General features: G+C 45.4%; 1 protein-coding gene across 1 annotated transcript in view; it reads right to left on the reverse strand.

Annotated features, from left to right (window-relative positions):
• The window catches only part of HNRNPAB (heterogeneous nuclear ribonucleoprotein A/B), a 139,939-nt gene that overhangs the window by 21,312 nt on the left and 102,660 nt on the right, over window positions 1-15,967 (reverse strand). Inside the window, exon 5 of the mRNA XM_077471491.1 lies at window positions 1,322-1,415. Within this exon, the coding sequence (XP_077327617.1) occupies window positions 1,322-1,415 (94 nt within the window). The remainder of the gene's footprint in view (window positions 1-1,321; window positions 1,416-15,967) is intronic.

Consider the following 15,967-nt stretch of genomic DNA (forward strand, 5'->3'; position numbering starts at 1 on the left):
TTGGGATTGTCACAATGGACTTTAACCACTTACCGACCACCTGATGTACATTTATGTTGGCAGTTTGACGATGGATATCTCGATAACAGCAGCAGCTGCTGCTGTTACAACAGAGGTTACCATTTTTAGAGCAGTTTAAGATAATGGTGGTCTCTGCGGCGGATTCCTCCCATGCCCTCCGCCGCTTACCGGAGCCGTCAGCAGTGGCGCTAGGCGATCGCATCCTATCCGTGGCGGGGTATGTAGAAGAGTGAGGGAAGATGGCCCCCACCTGTTTCCATACTATAGCAGGGCAGAAGCAACGTAAAAATGTCACTTCCGGCCATACGTCTTAAAGGCACATGTTTCTGTTATTTTTTTTCAAATGACCATTTTTTGTTCATTTTTATTGCATTTAAGTCCACATATGAGATCTGAGGTCTTTTTGACACCCAGGTGGTAGTCATCCCAACAAAGTGTTCTAATACTTGTGTAGGAACAGTGAAGGTGTGTTGTGGCCATGGAGGGGCCATGTACGTTTATGGCTGAAATTTTGCTGTGCCCAGCAGCTTTCATCACATTTTAAAGCCAGGGAACTGAAAAATACATGCATGAAGGATGTCTGCACATCCTATCGGCACCTTCTGAAAGTGGCTTTTGCAGAGTTTTGCTCTGATCTTGCACAGTTCACAGACTACACTGCTCCAAGCATCAGAGAGCATAAGAGAAATGCCTCCCATCACAGAGGCACTCTCCAAACACTGTAGCAACTGGCAGAAGGCCCATTCTTCACCCATTACAGCTCCCTTTTAGGTTATCACTGACCTATACAGTACCCTGAATACGAGGTCATGATACAGAGAACCTTGTAGATTGCTGCCTACAGGCGAAATCTACTCTTGCATGTGGGGTCAAGGTACAGTCCCTCTTAGCCTCAGATGACTCATCTGGATGATGCCTCTTCCTCCAGCAGGAGTATACAGAATAGGCAATTTGAGTAGAACTAAAGGCTACAAAAATCTCTTCAGAGATGTCTGTACGCCCATCCATCACCTAAAGACACCAACTAAAAATTGAGGCTTGGCTGAGCTGGGAAGGGTTATGCCTGGGCAGTGTACATTCACCTGAATGTAGCAATATAGTTAAGGTCATGAAGAATAAAAAATAAAGGGTTTAAAGCACTGAATCTTCCTATCCCAGTGTGCACTGCTACAACAGGCACAGTATGACCTTTCCAATAGGTATGGACAGCTATAAAAACCCAACAGGTATTCTCCAAAAAAAGCTTTGCTTGGGGCGGTCAATAATGCAGTGCTAAACCTTAACTTTTAAAGCTTGTTACCTTTTCCACCTCGCGCTCCTCTTCCACCAAAACCTCCTCGACCACCATACTGCTGCTGATAAACTTCTTTTGGTTGGGCTATCTTGATTTCACACTAAAGAATAGAAACCAAAGTTATCTTAAATTATCTTGAAAAAGACCCACAACGATTTCCAATCCCTCACTCCCATTTCAAACATAAGCTTTGTTTACAAGCTCAATTCAACACAAACACACACACACCTACTAGAGGTTTTCAAATGAAGAGCAGAATTCAATCCAAGTCTGAAATATTTTTTTTTTGTATTCACCATTAAAGTGGTAATAAAGATTTTATTTTTTATAAAACATAACAGCCCCGATCCTCTTCTTCTGTGGCCCCCCCAGGCCCCTCTATCCCTGGCTGGCAGGGGGGCACCAGTGTGTGCTCACTCCCGTGCCCACTGCTGCGTCCTTTGACAGACAAAATTTGATTGACAGCAATCCCCCCAGTTGCTATCTGCCCAACGAGGAGAGACCCGCTGAAAGCAAAACCAGGAACATGGTAAAAGTACATTTTCTGCAAGTACAGGGTTATATCACCACCCAGGAAACAAACTTCAAAACAGACGTCTGCAAAAAACATTGCAGCCAAAAAAACACATCCAAAGACACCAGGACATCCACCTTGTAAAAATTTAGTAAAAAAGGTGCAGACGACCAGGTAGCCACCTTGCAGATTTGAGACACATGCCGGATGACGGAAGGCCCAGAAAGCACCAATCGCCCGTGTAGCATGCACTGTTACAGGAAAGGGAGGAAACCAAAAAAACAATCGCATAGGCTTAAATCACTGCAAAAATAGATAAGAGGGTGCACTGACCTAGTACATTATCCCACACAATTTTATTGGGAATAAAATAAATCACATGAATACTACAAACAAAAAAGGTGGTATAAGCGCTCATCTGGCCACACCGCATGGCTTTACTCTATATAATAAAAAAATAAAATAAATAAAAAAAGAAGAAGTGATATGTCCTTCTCCAGAGCCAAGCAACAAATGGTCAGCTAAAAAAAAATGTATTACTACATCTCTCCCTTTCTCTCTCCACACACACACACACACTTTACCAACATCACTGTCAGTCCCACAACATAAGAGGATTGCTAGGATACCCCATCCTGGAATCCTGGAGAGCAGCAAGGCATGCGACATTATCCACCTGAATGTAATTAAGATCACCTTATCAACACACTTGGCCGCAAGAGTATTTGGGGGGGGGGGGGTGTCAATATATAGTTAATGATCCAATCCCAAACTTGAAAAAAATCTAAACTATATGACGTTACTGATGGTAGACCGAATATAATATAATGTGACTAGAAACCATCATACAGGTTATAAAATGTACATGTATATCTATACAAATGTTGTAACATACTATACCTGTGGGCTCCTGTAGGATGTCTGATTACAAGGAAAAGGCTCAATGGCGTGGTAGTGCAGCCTGGAATGTCCGCCGATGCTGGGGCCAGATATGCATTCCTGCCGCCGTGGTGAACAACGGGGGGGGGGGGATGTGAATCAGGGCACCGGCTGTACTCCAAGCCAACAAATTGACAAAACAGACCATAGAAGTAAAACTGCTTTTGCATAATGTAAGGGAAACTGGGAAATCCACACAGAGTGCACCCCAAGAGCAGCTCCCCGCCAAGAATGGATATACACACACAGGGAACGAACAAGAAAAATAAAATAAAAAAAAAATAAAAAAAAAAATAAAAAAAAGGGTGTACTATAACACCTAGGTCAGACTTGGCATAGGAAACGAAGAGGTATGAAAAACACTATTTCTGGAAAAATACACGCCATAAGTAGAATAGAAAAAAATTAAAAATCATGTATACCGTTATATAATGGGCAGTGAGCCCTTGTGTATCTACATGTTTCATCATTAGTCTTCTTCAGGTTACAGTAAAGGCTCTACAGATAGCAAAGAGAACAGACCTCGCTGTCTGAAAATAGAACATATAGGTTTTAAAATCGTGATACATCACTATACATTTAAAAATAGATTTTTTTTCCAACAGGAAATAACCATAGTAGCCATCCCCAAGCGCAGGAAATCATCCAAGCTGCCTCGGTCGCCTCAGACTTCTACCCAGCCAGACACATGTGGGCAAGATGGCTCCAGCTCCTGCTCTGGCCTGCCTGGCCACACATGAGCAGAGGTAAGAGGCTGAACTAAGCAGATGGATGGGGAGTTTACCTCCAACACCCACCATCCGCAGCCCAGCAAAGATGAGGCAGCGCAGGGAGGAAGAGGATCCCTCTCAGTCTGCAGCACAGCCTGGCTCCGGGCAGGGGCACTCTGATACATTCCCTGTAACAGACCAGTCGAACTAAGAGCGTTTTATTCTAAAGAGCATGGTTCTCTCCCTCAGGAAAACCCTATTTAATGGATTTCTCCGATATGCTGGCTACCCAACGATAAAGTCCATTCTCATACTGACAAAACTAAACACCTGGAAAATAAAATGGTGGATCTGTACAACACGCATAACGAGCTAGTTGACGACTATACTGACCAAGAAAGTGAGATTCAACACCTTCAAAATAAGATCGGCGATTCAGAAGGCCACTCTTGGCAGAACAATGTTACATTTAGGGGGATTCCAGAATCAATGTTACATTTAGAGGGGTTCCAGAATCTGTAGCCCCAGCTGATCACCAATCATTCATCATGCCTTCTGAAGGCCCTTATTCATTCCTTGAATGATCGAGCTGTGCATTGACAGGGCTCGTTGCATACAAAAAGCCTAAATTCTTCCCCGATACAGCGCCCAGGGATATCTTAGCAAGAATCCACTACTTCCATGCGAAAGATCATGGCAAAACCCTGTGGTTCCAGACAAATTTGCCGGTATACCCTTGTACACAGATATTTTGCAACAAATGGCACTTAACAGGAAGAAGCTCAACCCACAGTAGGGGACAGACAGAGTTCCTGGCAAACTGGGCTGACTGTCTGTTACCGGCTCTTTAGTAAGGACTGGCTGCACTTTAATGGGGACGGTTCAGCGGTATTGGGAAGAAATATGGCCACAAAGTTAGGAGGGGCTTTTAAACTACGTATGGGGGGGGGAGGTGTGTCAGAGTAAACAACAGCCAGCAGTGAGCAAAGGGCAGCGGGTATTAGTGGAGTCGGCGCGGATAATACAGCTGCAACTTCTAATCCCGGGGAGAATGAATGGACAATTCTTAAACAAAGCCAGAGGAAACATGAGGAGAATATAATATGCACTCATACAACAGAGGCATATACACAAATGCTTGGAGCCTAGCTAACAAAATAGAGGAACTAGAGCTGCTATTACACGAGAGGACTTCGATATTGTGGGAATAACTGAAACTTGGTTTGACAGCTCACACAATTGGCTGGCAAATATCCAGGGATCCAGGGATATTCCTTGTATCGGAAGGACAGGGAAGATGAGAGGGGTGGGGTGGGTCTATTTGTTAAAAGTTACAGGCCACCCAACCTGAACCTACTATCACAATTAGAAAGGACAGCTAGACAGGGAAATGTCATCATAATGGGGGACTTCAATTATCACAATATTGATTGGGCAAAAGGGACCGCTCAGGTCATTAAAGGCCCCTTGTTTCATGAACGTCTTACAGGACAACTTCATGTCCCAATTGGTGGATTCTCCAAATAGAAAGAATGCCCTACTAGATTTATTAATTACGAATGATGCAAGTCTGATCTCAGATGTGGCAATACATGAAGGGATTTAGCAATCACAGGATGATTACGCATTTAGCGTAAACCAATAAAAAAAAAAAAAATAAAAAAAAAGGGATAAGGAGTAACAAGCATCTGTCGCTCAAGTGTGTAAAGCAGCGACTTGGTCGTCTGTTCACACCTTTACAAAATTCTACAAGGTAGATGTCAGTGCATCGGCTGATGCCTGTTTTGGTCGCAAAGTTTTGCAGGCAGCCGTGTAATTTGCAATTGCACCTAATTTTTTTCTGGTTTTTTTTTTTTATGCCCGACAAATGGGTCCTGTGCAGCTCCGAAACATTGCAGTTTCCTTTGTGATGCGATTCACTTCATTAAACCTTTTGGACGAAAATTTGTTGATCCATGGTGTGCTGGTGAATATGTACACCTGTACTACAATCTGTCTGATCCACCTGGAAATGGTGGCCGACGAGACCATGCATTGTTTCAGACCAGTCACCGAAACAAGGAGTCCGACTTCCGAAAGGGAGCTGTAGCACACCCTCAGAGCCCAGACCACATCCAGGGAATGGAGGGCCACCTCCTTAAGAGGTGTCGGTTTAGGACACAGAGATGGTAACACAATGTAATTGCCACTAGGAAGAGCATTTTCAGGGAAGGAGTCAGAGGAATCTCTGATATTCTCAAACGGCGGTTTTTGAAGCACCGATAACACCAGGTTCAGATCCCACTGGGGTAGCGGTGGACGCACCGGAGGAACTACATGTCAGACCCCTGAACAAAAGTGCTCACTAAGGAGTTAGACGCCAGGGGTCTCTGAAAAAAAGACAGCCAAAGCCGATATTTGTCCTTTAATGGTGCTTAAAGCCAATTTCTGGTCTATTCCTTCGCTGTAGAAACAGCAGGATCCTGGATATAGAATATGAGCGTGGACGCCATCCTCCTTTCTCATACATGGAGATGTAGGCCTTCCAGGTACGATGATAAATCTTCCGAGAATAAAATTTCCACGCTCTCAACATGGTCGAAATCAGAGTCCAATAGGCCCCAGTTCCTTAGCACCTGGCTCTCAATAACCATGCCGTTAAAACCAGCAATGTTAAAGCAGGATAGAGAATCGGACCTTGAGACAGAAGGTCCTCTCGCAAAGGCAGTCGCAAGAGGGCATCCAGCACACTAGGTCTGCGTACCAGAGACGCTGAGGCCAATCTGGGGCAATCAGAATTACTGGAATCCCCTCAGTCTCCACTCTGTGAAGCAGATGTGGTAGCAGCTTTAGCGGAGGAAAGGCATAGATCAGCTGGTAAGAAAAAAAAAGGGGGAACTGCGCTTAACCTCAAAATCCCAGAGTGAACTGGATGTGTGTATGTGTGAAAACAAAGTGCAAAACCTAAATACCTATGAAATCACCTCCAAGTATGGCACATATATATGCATGTGCATCCGTGTACAACACTACTCCCCTCAAGTGAAATACAATAACATAATATTAAATGTGACAAAAAAGAAAGGAAAAAAATAAAATAAAAAAAACACTATATAGTGAAAGACCATAAAAAGGCCAATAATCAAAAGACATAAAAGGAAAATTAAAAATAAAAATAAAGATTGGTCCCAAAAAAAACTAAATTATGTACCTAATATTGCAAATACATAATAATGAAGCAATACTTTAAAGAGGAAGTAAACCCTTTCAAACCACTTTGACCTACAGGTAAGCCTAGATTAAGGCTTACCTGTAGGTCCAAGCAATATCTCCTAAACCTATACGGTTTAGGAGATATTTGCCCAAAAATGGGCACCGCTGTCTACGGCGCATGCGCCGTAGACAGCGGCGCGCAGGCGCACAACATGCGGCAAGTCCAAGAATGGATTTGCCTAATTTGTCGACTCCCGTGCGCATGAGCGGGAGTGACGTCATCGCGACTTCGCCGCTGTCATTCGTCGGAGCTGCGAGACGCCACCAGCAAGATGGATGCGGCGGACTACAGGGGACAGCGGCGACTTCGCTGGCTCCTGTGTCAGGTAAGTGACACATAATGAGCTACTATGCGATGCATAGTAGTCCATTATGCTTTACCTTTGCAGGGAAAAAAAGAGGAAGTAAACCCATCAGGGTTTACTTCCTCTTTAAACACCAATGATTTAAACAATACTGACATTAAATGACATCCATGTGATCATATATCCTATTGTTAAAGTGAAATGTGCAAATAATTAATCCAACAACAGGGAAAAATCTTCTAAAGAGAAGCTTGATTAAGGCACACTATCCTTTTCTCTCCAGAAACAATGTGCGCTTTCCCGTCACCAGATATATAGATTGGCTCCTTACCAACTTGAGGCGACCCCTCGTTACAACAGGAGAAATAATTTGAATTGGACATCCAGGTTACTGCACCCTTCGATCGGTCCCAGATCATCCACAGGATAAAGTTATGGCGGTCACTATCGTCACTCCATGTTACACTCCCCACTCAGCGTAGCATCATATAGAGCAGGGATATGCAATTAGCGGACCTCCAGCTGTTGCAGAACTACAATTCCCATGAGGCATAGCAAGACTCTGACAGCCACAAGCATGACACCCAGAGACAGAGGCATGATGGGACTTGTAGTTTTGCAACAGCTGGAGGTCCGCTAATTGCATATCCCTGATATAGAGGAAACGCAGGCTGCATATAGTGTAAAACCGATAACTTTTAATTTAAAATCAAAAAATATGCACTTACATGTAAAAAGTAACAACAGGCTCGATAAGAGGCGTGCGCCGGCCGGACTCACGCCAAAAAAACCAACCCGTCCTTCCTGGTGTATGTCAAGCGAACACGACTGGGGTGACGTTCATACGTCCCTACGCGTTTCGTAATAACTTACGTCGTCCAGGGGCACGGGCAGCGTATGAAGTCACCCCATTTATACCCATTCCCATACCCAAGCCTCGCTCTGGGTCCGCGGCCATCTTGGACGCCCATTGATCAACAAAGCATCACATGATCAAATGTTAAGCCTCGCTCTCAGTCCGCGGCCATCTTACGTGTGCGTCTACACACTATATGGTCGCGGGCCAAGCCTCGCTCTCGGTCCGCGGCCATAATAAAGACTTAACTCTCCAATTTACCTAACTGATATAAGCCCTAAGAGGGAACGGCGAGGAGTAAGAGAACCAAGCCTTGGTCCCAATGAGCACATATCATAAAAAAATTATTTTGGAAGAGAAAAATAGACATATAAAATAAATAACAAAAGAAAGGCCATAAACTTGCTCCCAATGATTCACCATGATCTAAAATTCACTCGATTTAATAAAATGAGAGAAATGCAAAACAATAACTGGGAACTAGGTTAGTCCTCATTGTAGGGCTTGCTTCTTATATTCAAAGCAGACCGGAAGTAGATGCAAACCGTTTAACGAAGACACGGAAGTATAGTCAACGGGACTTTTTTCCTTTATAGAAATTATGAAAAATGTTTTTCTTTTCGTAAAAAATATACACAGATTATGGTTCATAGCTAAACCTCTACCTGGTCACTATAGGGAGAGGAAACAGGCAAGAAAAGATATACTCTAAATCTCACCTTGCCCTCAGCTCGCAGATAGTGCAGCCAAAACAGAATCATCATCTAATGTTTGTGGGGACATGCTTGGTGTGTATCACCTCATCTAGATCGCCGACCGACCCAGAGCGAAGGCCCACACCAAAAGAAAAAAAAAGAAGTGTATACAGTAAAAATACCAACAGATTACTTGTGTACCATCTAGGTTGAAGTGCAATACAAAAAACAGGTCAGGAATTATTAATGAAGGCATTTACATCAGTGTCCACATTCAGGCCAAGCGGGACATATGTTTTTAATTTGTGGATCCAGGCCATTTCTAGCTTGGATATCTCCCCGACCAAGGATCCACCCCTCCAATGGGGCCTATATTTATCAATACCGACAAACAAGGTACCCAATGGGTCTCTCTTGTGCATTTGATCGCAATGCCTGGACACGGGATGCTTGTCGAACCCACGCCGGATATTCCCTATGTGCTCATTCAACCTGACACAAAGTGCCCTTTTGGTCCGCCCTATGTATTGGAGGCCACAAGGGCACTGTAAAAGAAACCACAGCCTCCAAGGAGCAGGTAATAAATGATTCCATTTCATATGTTATGGTGGTGCTTGAAGACACTATGTTAGAAATTTTTTAACCCCTGTAGGAGTTTAAAGTGCAAACTTGACAGTTTTTACACTTGTAATAACCCGTCAAGTTCTGAAAGAAGCACCTATTAGCCCTAGGCGGGTCTTGTACACTAGGGGCAATTTTGCTCCCCAAAGACGAGGCCCCTCTAAAAATAATCTGCGAGATGAGGGCAAGGTGAGATTTAGAGTATATCTTTTCTTGCCTGCGTTTCCTCTCCCTATAGTGACCAGGTAGAGGTTTAGCCATGAACCATAATCTGTATATTTTTTACGAAAAGAAAAACCTTTTTCATAATTTTATAAAGGAAAAAAAGTCCCGTTGACTATACTTTCGTGTCGGTTATACGGTTTGGATCTACTTCCGGTCTGCTTTGAATACAAGAAGCAAGCCCTACAATGAGGACTAACCTAGTTCCCAGTTATTGTTTTGCATCTCTCATTTTATTAAATCGAGTGAAATTTTAGATCATGGTGAACCATTGGGAGCAAGTTTGTGGCCTCTCTTTTGTTTTTTATTTTATTTTTCTCTGCCAAAAGAATTTTTTTATATGATATGTGCTCATTGGGACCGAGGCTTGGTTCTCTTACTCCTCGCCATTCCCTCTTAGGGCTTATATCAGTTAGGTAAATTGGAGAGTTAGGTCTTTATTATGGCCGCGGACCGAGAGCGAGGCTTGGCCCGCGACCATATAGTGTGTGTAGACGCACACGTAAGATGGCCGCGGACTGAGAGCGAGGCTTAACATTTGATCATGTGATGCTTTGTTGATCAATGGGCGTCCAAGATGGCCGCGGACCCAGAGCGAGGCTTGGGTATGGGAATGGGTATAAATGGGGTGACGTCGTACGCCGCCCGTGCCCCTGGACGACGCAAGTTATTACAAAACGCGTAGGGCGGAGCGACATACGATCATCATCCCAGTAGTGTTCGCTTGACATACACCAGGAAGGATGGGTTGGTTTTTTCGGCGTGTGTCCGGCCGGCGCACGCCTCTTATCGAGCCTGTTGTTACTTTTTACATGCAAGTGCATATTTTTTTTTATTTTAAATTAAAAGTTATCGTTTTTTTACACTATATGGCGCATGTGTTTCCTCTATATGATACTACGCTGAGTGGGGAGTGTAACATGGAGCGACGATAGTGACCGCCATAACTTTATCCTGTGGATGATCTGGGACCAATCGAAGGGTGCAGTAACCTGGATGTCCATCTAAACTTATCTTGCCTGTTGTGACCCTCTGTAACGGGGGGGGGGGGTCGCCTCAAGTTGGTAAGGAGCCAATCTATATATATATATATATATATATATATATATATATATATATATATATATATATATATATATATATATATATATATATATATATCTATCTATCTATCTATCTGGTGACGGGAAAGCGCGCATTGTTTCTGGAGAGAAAAGGATAGTGTGCCTTAATCAAGCTTCTCTTTATGAAGATTTTTCACTATTGTTGGATTATTTGGACATTTCACTTTAACAATAGGATATATGATCACATGGATGTCATTTAGTGTCAGTATTGTTTAAATCCTTGGTGTTTAAAGTATTGCTTCATTATTATGTATTTGCAATATTAGGTACATAATTTGTTTTTTGGGACCAATCTTTATTTTTAATTTTCCTTTTATGTCTTTTGATTATTGGCCTTTATTGTCTTTCACTATATAGTTTTTTTCTTTTTTTGTCACATTAATATTATGTTATTGTATTTCACTTGAGGGGAGTAGTGTTGTACACGGATGCACATGCATATATATGTGCCATACTTGGAGGTGATTTCATAGGTATTATATTTAGGTTTTGCACTTTGTTTTCACACATACCGTATATACTCGAGTATAAGCCGAGATTTTCAGCCTCTTTTTTGAGGCTGAAAGTGCCCCCCTCGGCTTATACTCGAGTCATCGCTGTCTGCCTGCCCGATCAGCGTGTCGAGCAGACAGACAGCGGACATTCTACCCTTCAAACGCCGCGCCTCCGCCTCCGCCTGTGATAGGCGGAACACTGAATTTCCCAGCAGCCTGTGTTCCGCCTATCACGGACATAGTCTCATCCTCGTACTACGGACGAGGATGAGACGATGTCCGTGATAGGCGGAACACAGGCTGCTGGGAAATTCAGTGTTCCGCCTATCACAGGCGAAGGCGGAGGCGCGGCTTTTGAATTTTAGAATGGCCGCCGAGGCGCCGACCCTGGCAAGGCACGGGACGGAGGCAAGGCAAGGCACGGCACGGGACGGGACGGAGGCAAGGCACGGCACGGGACGGAGGCAAGGAGGCAAGGCACGGCACGGGACGGAGGCAAGGCACGGGACGGAGGCTCGGGACACAGGTAGGCTGGACACACACACACACACACAGGGATGGATGGATGGAGACACACACACACAGGGATGGATGGATACACACACACACAGGGATGGATGGAGACACACACACACAGGGATGGATGGATGGATGGAGACACACACACACAGGGATGGATGGATGGATGGACACACAAACACAGGGATGGATGGATGGACACACACACACACAGGGATGGATGGATGGACACACACACACAGGGATGGATGGACGGACACACAGGGATGGACGGACACACAGGGATGGACGGACACACACAGGGATGGACAGGCATGTCTCACCCTCGGCTTATACACGAGTCAATAAGTTTGCCAGTTTTTTTGGGGGTAAATTGGGGGCCTCGGCTTATATTCGGGTCGGCCTATACTCGAGTATATACGGTACACACATCCTGTTCACTCTGGGATTTTGAGGTTAAGCGCAGTTCCCCCTTTTTTCTTATGTTCATTGGTGTATTTTTGGTATACATTAGAATTGCAGCTTCCGACCACTTTTAATTTTTGAACATCCCGTAGCGCAGTTTTTCCCCCCCTGTTTTTCTGCTTACTAATAGATCAGCTGGTACTGACACCAAGGAGCCACCAGCGCATCCGCCCAAGGAGCTCTTGTCCTGCACACGAATCCCGGCACCTTCCGATTGAGAAGGAAGGCCAGAATATCCATGCCTGGTGTGCCCCAACATAGGCACAGCAGCCTGAACACCTCAGGATGCAGAGCCTATTCTCCTGGGTCCAGCATCTGGCGACTTGGGTAGTCTGCCTGCCACTTCTCCACTCCCGGGATGTAGATGGCCGATAGGGCCAGTACATGTCGCTCTGCCCACTAAAGGATGTGCGCGACCTTCCACGCGGCAGCCAAACTTCTTGTTCCTCCTTGGGGATTAACATGCCACCGCCGTGGCGTTGTCCAACTGGATCCTGATCAGACGGCCTCAAAGTCCTATTGAGCATGTAGAAAGACAGCCTGATCACTGTGTAAATGACACTGGCAGTGAAGGGGTTAACCAATAGGCGGCAGTGTAGGGATCAAGTATGTCCTGGGGAGTAATTCTAACTGTGGGGGGGGGGGGGGGGGCGTGGCTATGTGTGACACGTCACTGATATCTAGGGAGCAGAGATCAGCGACATTGACTAGACAGAACGGGGAGATGCTTGTTTACATAAGCATCTCCCCATTCTTTCTCTCCGTGAGGCGATCGCGGGTATCCCTGCAGACAGTCAGGCAGGCTGCCTCTTACAGGGCAACATACAGGTACATTAGTTTGCCCGCACAAGCCCTTCTGCCCAAGTATATCGGCGTGAGGCGGTCAGCAAGAGGTTACATTAAATGTTGCTATAGTCACCACCGGGGGCTGTCTAGAGCAGGTACCTGTTCTAAGCTGGTCAGTCTCGCTCTGTGTACAAGCTGCATGCTTCCTCCGGCCCAAAAACTCCAGTTGTGGGGGGGGGGGGTTCTTCTCCCAGGAACGTCCCCCCACATGGATAGCTTCCTCCAGGGAGGGGGGAGGCATGGCCCTAGACGACAGTGTGCCGCTCCCGCTATTACAGCAGTCCTCCTTTGGCATCTCTTCTCTCCCCAGCCCTCCTCCATGCGGTCCAGAGCCCGATCGTGCGGGAAATCGCTCTATTTTGCAACAGATGGGGCACAGTGGGTGGTCGGAGGGGCTTAACGGTGTCAGCGACGTGGGCTGCATAGCTACAAAATGCACCTTTTTCAGGTGCATACAACTAGGAGGGGGGGGGGGGGGGGGGGGGGCACGTGCGTTGGTGACACAGGCATTCCAAGGCACATTTACTTTAAGCATCAGCCTGAGCTTAATAGCAGCGGCAGTTGCTGGACTATTGCTCAGTAGTGGGTGCATTTTTTTGGTAGTACCACTGCATTTGTATCCGCCCTATGACCAGAGGAGGTGGTTCAAATGCCAAAGACCAAGGACATGAAGGGGTCGCCCTCAGGTCCTAAGGACCCTCCCTCTGCAACACCATCCCCATCTAAGGAGGCTGGTCAGAGTGAGCCATCAGGGGCTACAATTGCTCCTAACATCTTCAGCCCCTGTCTAGATAACTAAACAGATTTTCCCAACTACGAGTGGCTTTAATCACGTCTTTACAGAGTGTAAGAAAATGCATTAGGTCCCCTTTTACCACCCACGATCCCCAAATTGAGGAACCCTGGGAGAGGAGGGGGGAGGAGATGAATCCCCCTCAGGGGACCATAAAACGGAAGAGGAAGTCAAGTGGGAAGGATCTAAAGCTTCACATGCCGAGAAGTTGCTGGTATAATTTCTTACTGAAATGGTCCGCTCCACATTTAAGCGATCCTTATGGGAGTTGGCTGAAGAGCCCACATCCTGTTTGGCTTCACTAAAGCCTACTCAAGCCTTGGGTGCCTTTCCTGTCCATTCATTACCAGAAAAGCTTATGTATTCCGAGTGATCCCAGGAGAATTTTTCCCTCCTAAAAAGCTGTCAACACTTTATCCTATTGAGGAAAAATTTACTAAGACGTGGAGTATACCAGCAATTGACGCTGCCATCTCTAAATAAAAATTTGACTTGTGTGGTTGACAACGCGCAAATGCTTAGGGATCCGGCTGATAAAAAAAAATTGGAATTCCCGTTAAACATTTTCCCTGGCAGGTTCAGTGACTCAACCTGCAGTGGCGACAATTATGGTATGTCAGTCCTTGAGAGACCAGTTGAAACAGGTACTCAAGATGGTCCCTGAAAAGCAAGTCCAGGAACTAGCTGAGCAGCCAGTGACTTTGTGCTTTGCAATTGACGCAATTCGAGATTCAAACCTCTCGCCTTGCGCTTGGGTTGGTGCCTATGCGTAGAATCTTATGGTTGAAAGGTTGGTCAGCGAAGCACCATGCAAAAAGCTCCTGGCTGGTTTTCCTTTCGGTGGTGAAAAGCTGTTTGGGGAGGATTTGGACAAATATATCCAAAGAATATCAAGTGAGAAAAGTACCTTTTTTTTTTTCTTTCTTAACTGTCAAAAAAGTGTTAACATCCCTCATTTAAAACTGGCTCTTTCTCCAGTGCCAGGGGCATCAGCCTCCAGGTAGGCGCAATGGCCTCCGTCAGGTTTAAGAGGTAAACCTCAGGGGTCAATCCCAGGGATAAAAAAGGTCCTCGGGGAAGAAACCCACAAGACAGAACGCTAAAGCCTCTATATGAAAGGGTGCCCCCGTTCGAGAGGGGGGGGGGGGGGGGGAGACTTCTGCAGTTCTCAAAGGTCTGGCAGGAAGAATTTCAGGACTGAATGGCAATCTCTACAATAGCTCCCGGGTACCAACTAGAGTTCTGAGAATTCCCATTGCCTCGTTTCCTAGATCAAATGTCCCCAAAGATCGAGAGAGATCGAGAGAGAGAGAGAGATCGAGAGAGAGAGAGATCGAGAGAGATCGAGAGAGATCGAGAGAGATCGAGAGAGATCGAGAGAGATCGAGATCGAGAGAGATCGAGATCGAGAGATCGAGAGAGAGATCGAGAGAGAGATCGAGAGAGAGATCGAGATCGAGATCGAGATCGAGATCGAGAGAGATCGAGAGAGATCGAAAAAACCTTTTCACTGTACCAAAAATCAAAAAAAAGGGGGGGATTTCAGACCCATTCTAGATCTCGCAGATCTAAACCGGTTCCTGAAGATTCGATTTTCGCATGGAATCAATTTGATCAGTAGTATCCATACTACAAAGGGGAGAGCTTCTGGCATCAATTGACATCAAGGATGCATACCTGCATGTATGTACCCATTTTCTCCACTCACCAGAAGTATCTGCGTTTCAAAGTAGAAAACTTTGAGTTTGTAGCCTTGCCTTTCGGTCTAGCTACAGCACCTCAGTTGTTTACAAAACTTCTGGCCCTTCCTCTGGCCAAATTAAGGACTCAGGGTATAATAAAAATAGTATACCTGGACAACATGCTCTTAATAGACCGGTCGGTAGTCAAAGTGTAGTCACCAAAATCAACTACCTGGAATACCTAGGTTGGTTCATGAGAGAAATCTTGGGTCATCAAGAGAAATCTTTAAAGCCAGTAAAATGATTAGAGTACTTGAGTTTGGTCACAGATACAGCCCAAAAGAAGGCGTTTTTGAATGAATGAATACTTGTATAGCGCACAATGCGAACTGAATCGCCTCTAGGCGCTGTGGCGAGCTTTGATCATCTGCTAAATGAGGAAGGTCTTGAGTTTTTTTCCTAAAAGCCAGGTGATTTTCTTCCAGGCGGATGTTGATTGGTAGAGCATTCCATAGCCGAGGCCCTTGGACAGCGAATCTCCGATCACCCTTGGATTTATACCGGGCTTTGGGCACGAGGAGGAGGTTTTTGTTGGCTGATCGAAGACTGCGG

This window comes from Lithobates pipiens, unplaced genomic scaffold (assembly GCF_037356315.1).
Source record: "Lithobates pipiens isolate NorthernLeopardFrog02 unplaced genomic scaffold, aLitPip1_a1.2 Scaffold_8, whole genome shotgun sequence".
Taxonomy (NCBI): domain Eukaryota; kingdom Metazoa; phylum Chordata; class Amphibia; order Anura; family Ranidae; genus Lithobates; species Lithobates pipiens.